At 41.8% G+C, this 6,982-nt stretch overlaps 1 protein-coding gene across 1 annotated transcript in view; it reads right to left on the bottom strand.

The window, feature by feature from the left end:
• Positions 1-2,564: 2,564 nt before the first annotated feature.
• The window catches only part of tnfrsfa (tumor necrosis factor receptor superfamily, member a), a 50,906-nt gene continuing 46,488 nt past the window's right edge, over positions 2,565-6,982 (bottom strand). Inside the window, exon 10 of the mRNA XM_084324063.1 lies at positions 2,565-6,099. Coding sequence (XP_084180189.1) covers positions 5,792-6,099 — 308 coding nt within the window. The 3' untranslated portion in view covers positions 2,565-5,791. The remainder of the gene's footprint in view (positions 6,100-6,982) is intronic.

Raw genomic sequence — 6,982 nt, 5'->3', positions numbered from 1 at the left:
GAGAACAGTCCATTTAAAATCCCATAGACTGCATTCTCAGATACTATGTAGCCTACTACGAAGCCATTTCCATCAAGTTCCAAAAATGTTTAGTGTTTCCGTAACGTTACTACCAGCAATGCTCAAAACGTAAGCCTATTTAATTTTTAAAGGATCCCATTCACTCCTAATGTGTTAGAAACACTACCACCAGTGGCTACGCCTATGAATGTGTCCTAAAAATGTGGCAAGCCTTGTAAACCCACCGATACTATAAATCAAGGCAAATGGGACAGCTTACAATTAAAAGCCCAAAACTGGTCAGGACTGGATACATTTGGTGACGTTTACACCACCACCTCCTGGGAAGATGGGCCAACCAATCACTACATGCATTCGTCATGTTATATTTCTATCTCATCTTCAGCTGTGCTTAGGTCAAACCATTAAAAAGTAAATTTCCATGGCAGCCATTTTGGATTTTGGTCTCTCACAAAATGTCCCCGCCTTTAAAAAAAAATACACCCCAGCTAAATTAGTTTATTAACCCTCCTAGATGACAAATCCATTGAGAAATGGACCTTCGCTCTCCGCGGTCAAGGAAGTGCCACAGATGACACAACTAAAATGTGGTCCATAATGACAGCGATCGATCCCTAATCTCAGAAATCGTTATTTGAATATTCCATATTTGTGGATATGGAATATAAAAAAGAATATAAAAAAAACAAATGGATTGCCGAGATTGATCTATCCCAAACGTGACTTTTAACTCATTGGGCGCCAGACCCGATGATAGTCGGGTTATCTCGCCAGCGGTTGAACGCCATACCCGAGTATAGTCGGGTTTTCATAATTATTTCTTTTATTAGATTTTTTTTAATTCATTACAGGTTCACGGACCTCGGTGTTAATTACCATAGGAAATCATTCTGAGATTCTGAGAGTGCAATACTGGCCGCATCCTGCTAGGTGGCAGTATCGCCCACCCTTTGAAACCTTATTTCACACGCATCTAGCACACTCAATCCATAAATTGTGCCAAATTATGTCCGGGACAGATGGACATCAATACTGGAAATCGCGATGAGACAATTGGAATATTCTTTTTGGGATACCTCCTAGTAAAGGTAAGGACTATATGACATCAATCGATCGCAACGATCATATAACGTACTCCAAAACGTATGCCGTTGCTGATGATCAAAGCATCAGAAAACGACCCCCCCTTTCATGCATTCATGATGAAACATAATACCTATTATATACCTTTGAATTGGAAATAGTAGCGTGTCCAGGCAAGCAATGCGAACGCTTTTAGCAAAATTCACGTATTGCTCCATAACACAGTTACCAGGAATTAGCCAGGATCACTCTGAAACTATACAATATTCACCACGGTATAACACGCAAACGTATACATGAAAAAAATTATTCTTTTTCACATGTTAAACGATGGATAGTTAATGTCAAATGAGCCATAGTATTGTCTCCATAGCTATAATATAGAATATAGATATAGCCCTGCAAACACCGCGACGCACACTGAAAATCCCTATCCTTTACAGCGGTGGCACACTGAGTAAAAGATGGCGAAAGCGGCTGGCGCCCAAAGTGTTAAACATGTGCGACTTGCTAAACTGAATTAACACTACATGCATTTTTTATTCATATAGTTTTTTAGTTGTACAGCATTCGCCAGAACATGACTTGAGATACTGTATGAAAATTCCTGATATCGTCTGGCTCCTAATTAGATAAAAACAGATACTTGAATGGTGTCCCAGGAATCCCAGGAATTTCATTCGATGATAATTTGTACCATTGCATTCCTTCACACATACACATTCTGCTGATACAACACCGTCTCATCAGCCAACTTAAATAAAGTACTTAATCGGCCCCAGGAAAAAAGGTACATAATGTACGTTATGTTATATATATATAATATATATTTTAGCATTGTTAGTTCAACTCCTGATCGCACGGTTTATTTTTACTTTTGTTGATACGAAACGTATATATATTACTTATACAATATGTAAATATATTACTGGCTGTAACATAACGTACATTATGTACCCTTTTCCTGTGGTTGATAAGTACTTTATTTACACATTTGAACCGTTTCACTACCACACTACAGGTTAACCCCTTCACTACCGGTTAACCGCCTGTAGTGTGGTAGTGAAAGGGTTAACCGTCTGTAGTGTGGTAGTGAAAGGGTTAACCGTCTGTAGTGTGGTAGTGAAAGGGTTAACCTTCTGTCATGTCGCAGTGAAAGGGTTAACCATTTAGTAGTGAAAGGGTTAAGAAGAGAGATCGGGCTGCTTTCCAACCACACACCTACACACACACACACACACTTCACACCCAAGCCCACTGGACCCCAAAACGGCATGCAACCCTGCACCCCGACCTCGCTGATGAGATGCACGTGTGTGGGGGACCGTGTTTATGTGGAACTAGAAGGAACACATGTGTATTTCCAATTGCCTTGTGTACATTGTGGTTTGACACTTTGGTCTGAAAGGACACAGAGTAGGCTACATGCAATCAATGACGTATTCGACGACCAAAAGATGTAATATCTGTACAAAACCTTTTATTTGAAATTGGCATAAAACAAATACATGGCTTTGCCGCATTTGTATCTGAAATCCATGACAAGCAAACAATAACTAAGGGAGAAAATGGCTTAAAGAGATGCGTAGAGCATTTGTACATAAGTCGTAAAGCTATTAGAGATGAGGAAAAATGAACAGGTTGAGAGACATTGAAATATGTAAAGTTAAAAAGGGAAAAAAACAGGCGATAAAAAAGACAGATCACTCTTAAATCTTCTGCCATAGCGTCATCCAAACGTAAGCACCGTTATTCGCTGTACTTCCAAAACACTTTTAAAAGGTGAACGGGCTACAGGGTACAAAGAAAAGTGTTAAAAAAGGATGAAGGGAGAAAATGAGAAAAGGAAGAAGATATTGTAAGGTCCCTAGAAATTGATCGCAGGCTGTTATTTCATTGTCTGTCAACAGATGGCAGTGCCAGCACTGTAGCCGCTACTCCGCTATAAAATAGATTTATTTCCTCTATACATAATAGTGTTGTCACTTCACTGCAGAAAAAGGGCTAAATCCAGGTTTAATGTGTGTCTACACTCACAACATAAACAGTATTGTGGTTGTTATGTCTGTCGTAGGCATACACGTTCTATGCCCCGCATTCTACTTCTTTTGGGTTTGTTAATAGAACTGCATATATACAAATATATATATAGATATATATATATATTTTTGTGAGGCGTTTAAGGCTCTCTGGAAATGTATGTACAAAGGACACTAAAAGGGAAATAAAATTGGACTTTTTTCAATATCCAGAAGACGTTTCCTTCATCTTGTCTCGAGCCGAACCAGGAGAAAACATTCCGTACCTGCGTCCCACGTCGGCGACGGCGCGGTCAGAGGGACCACTTGGCCGATTCTAATTAGCGATTATAGCTGGAGAGGCCGGGCGTCTTATAAACCACTGCACTTCCGCGTTACACGGGAGCTCGTTTTAAGTCATAAAATGAATGAATGTTGATTAGAGCCTTGGCGTAAAGTGGTTGTTGATAGCCGTATAGCTACAACCACTTAGGTCAAGGCTCTATAATCAACATTCATTCATTTTATGAATTAAAACGAGCTCCTGTGTAACGCGGAAGTGCACCGAGGACACGCCGTCACCGCGGCTCTGACGTGAACAGACACGCGACGAGCGTCACAACACCTGTAACCATAGATATATATATATAACTAGATGGTGCAAGGCGGAGTCTCCAGTGTGGTTCACCAGCGGCCATCTTGTCACAGGCAGCACGCCCACTCATAACATGAATGTCTATGGTGCATGTGCAATTTATAAATATCCATAGCTTGCTACATTTTCAACCGATTTACAAACGGTTTGGTTTATTACAAACGTTATTAACGTGGCTATGATTCAGGATGCTTGGGACATGTTGACATTTTTTTCATATGAAAGTCCATTATAAGTATAATATGATAACTATATCTCTGACGTTTATAACAAACCAAACCGTTTGAAAATCGGTTGAAAATTTAGCAAGCTATGGTTATTTCAATAGTACATGATGCACCATAGACATAGTTGAGTGGGCGTGCTGCCTGTGGCAAGATGGCCGCCATCATGTGACAACGTCGGTCTCCATTGGCCAGCAGCGCGGGTGAGTCATCTAGCCTTTATATATGTCTATGCCTGTAACACCCTCAGTGATTATGACCACAGTGACTGCTCCGTGATATTCGACAATTCGTGAAGAAATTACACAGGTAACGTTACATATCGACAGTATGTGGACTGGATTCTGATTCTTGATCTTCTTCCACTGAACGCTACAGTGATCGGTGTGTCAAGAAGAAGCAGGTTTTACATTTTTTTTATTTCTAGTTTCAGCCACGCCTTTTCAATTTACATCTCAGTCATTTTTGCCCTGCAGCGAAACGTAGTCACAATAACACAGAAACTATACGTGCTTGTCTTGTTTTCCAGGGTCATATTGGTAATGGTATAAATAATGACACATAATTATCATCCATTAAAATAAATATGTCAATAAATAATGGAACCTTGAGGCTCTTGAGTGTTCCAAGGAAGCGTTAAAGGAGACATTACTAACCCATTTAAAAAAAGAAAAAAAAAGTTGTTCCAAAAAAGAAACTGCTACTGTGTGAGCGTTAACACTGAACACAGACGGAAACGATAAAAGACTGAAGAACGTTCAGCTTTTTCTGCATTGTAAAAACAAACAAAAAAATCATTCGCTTGGCTATACTGTACATGATCTATGGCACCTTGGTATCACTATCGATAAGGTAAGTAACAAAGTAATCTCACGAGAAAGACCTAGAAACCCACGTTCTATTCAGACGGACAAATCGTGTCAAAAGAGGTAACATTTCCATGAATTCATGATGAGTGTGAGCCTGCATTTTAACCTCCCGTCATTTACGAAACAATCCAACAATCCTTCCATGTCCTCGTCTACAGCGCTCCGCTCGCTACGGCCTACGGGCCGGTGAATCTTTTTTAAGAGTAAATCTACATAGCTATGACGAGCATAAACCGTAGCTCTAAATCCTACATGTGCCAGAGGTCAGTGCATCAAATAGGCACGGTATTAGTGACAAGCTAACAGTCACTCCTACAAACCAGTGTAATGTCCCCGTCTTTAGCCGCAGGGTGTCGGCTCTGATGCTCCGAGACCAAGGCGAGCTAAACGCCGAGAGGCCTAAAGAAAGAAAGAAAAAAACATGGCCGCTTTGGGCCGGCGTTAGCCCGCTCGTGTTTTTCTTGTTTTGAGAAGCCATTTCGCGACCTTCTACTTCTTCTTCTTCGGGGGACAGTGTTGTCAACGTTGATCACCAAAGTTTTTGTTCTTTTTTTGTTCTTTTCACCCGACCATTTCTGTCGGGCCACTTTTTAACAACCTTTGAATCACGATCATTACATCTCATTCCCCCTTTTTTTGTGTGTGTATGTGTTTCTTTTTTGTTTCTTTTCAAAACTACCGGCCTTCGAAGGCCCAACACACGTGGCTATAATTCAGCCGATCAGAGGAGGTAACACCCCCCCATCCCTCCCTCCCCCACCCCCGCGCTCTCGAGACAACATCAACCACCAGGTGTGTCTATATGTGCTTTTTAGTTTTTTTCCGTGAAATAAGTACTTTTTTTTTGTTGATCGTTTTCACTTCCTCCTTGCCGGTCCTCCCCCCTCTCTCCCCCCGCCTCGGCGGCGGCGGCAGCGGCGATCAGGGGGGCGCGGCGTCCGCGTGCTTGTAGTAGCCCCTGTGGAGGGCCGCGTAGGCGATGCTCTCGGCGGAGCGCCGCTGGTCCAGACCCAGCAAGGCGTCCAGCAGGTTGTTGATGTCGGCCTTCAGACCCTCCCGCTGCATCCAGCTCTTCAGCAGGTCGTACACCTTGTCGCCGGGCGGGTGGCCCTCCGCCATGCGGATGTGGTTGTCGCTCACGCCGATCATGCGGAAGAACTTGTTGTGGATCCGCACGTCCAGGTACTCGTCGAATAGGTCGAAGCTCTTCCTCAGGGATTTCTCCGATCCTTTAAAAAAAAGGGGGAAAATGGTAGAAAAGATTAAGATGAGATGAGATATTCCTTTCTTGGTCCCGTCATAGGGGTGTCATAGCAGCATGGGGGAGGGGGGGGGGGGTACAGGAGGTCTGGGCAGGGTAATAATAGTATAAATAATACTATCTGTATGCCCTATCGGTTATATTATACGTTACAATACATATTAGGCAATAAAGAATCTGGGCCTAGTTCCAGAGACAACAAATGGAGTTCTGACTTTATGAGGCCATCAAACGTTGTGAGCTCTTAGAATCGAATGAGGTTTATATTCTAGCAATAAAGAATTTGAATACTATATAGTAAAAGTAAACAGTATACACGAGGTGCAGTAGACACAAGGTACCCTAACTGGTAGGATATATGTCATATATTGTAGGATATATGTCATATATTGTAGTCTGCGCCGGTTTCGGTGGACCCACATATCAGACACACATATCTGACGAAATATAGTCAGAAATGTGTGTTTCCTTTGGGCATTTTCACATTTTCTCTGTGTGTGTTTCTTTTTGTTAGTGATCATCTACACTTTTACTAAAGATCTCAGTCTCTCTGTGTGTTTTCCTGTCACGTTTAGTCTATTTGTATCCCTTTACAATGGAGCTCCTTGTCTGGAGCTCTGGATTGCAAATCGCTTGTAGTGGTGGGAGATGAACTCCTAAAGCAATTCACAGCAGAACACAGGGAGGTGTAGTGGTGACGTCATTGCCGTTTTTCGTGTTCCACCCTCTGTCCAACGCAATGTATTTCCCCATTGCCCATTTCTAAATAGTCTCGTTTAAAACAAATAAAGCATTAACATTCGATTTGGTGTACCTTTTCTGTGCTTGAAAATATTCGCAATTAATCATTA

The sequence above is a fragment of the Notolepis coatsorum genome (assembly GCF_963971535.1).
Source record: "Notolepis coatsorum genome assembly, chromosome: 11".
Lineage (NCBI taxonomy): Eukaryota > Metazoa > Chordata > Actinopteri > Aulopiformes > Paralepididae > Notolepis > Notolepis coatsorum.
The sequence above is the reverse complement of the archived record's forward strand: the minus strand, read 5'-3'. Positions and strand labels throughout refer to the sequence as shown.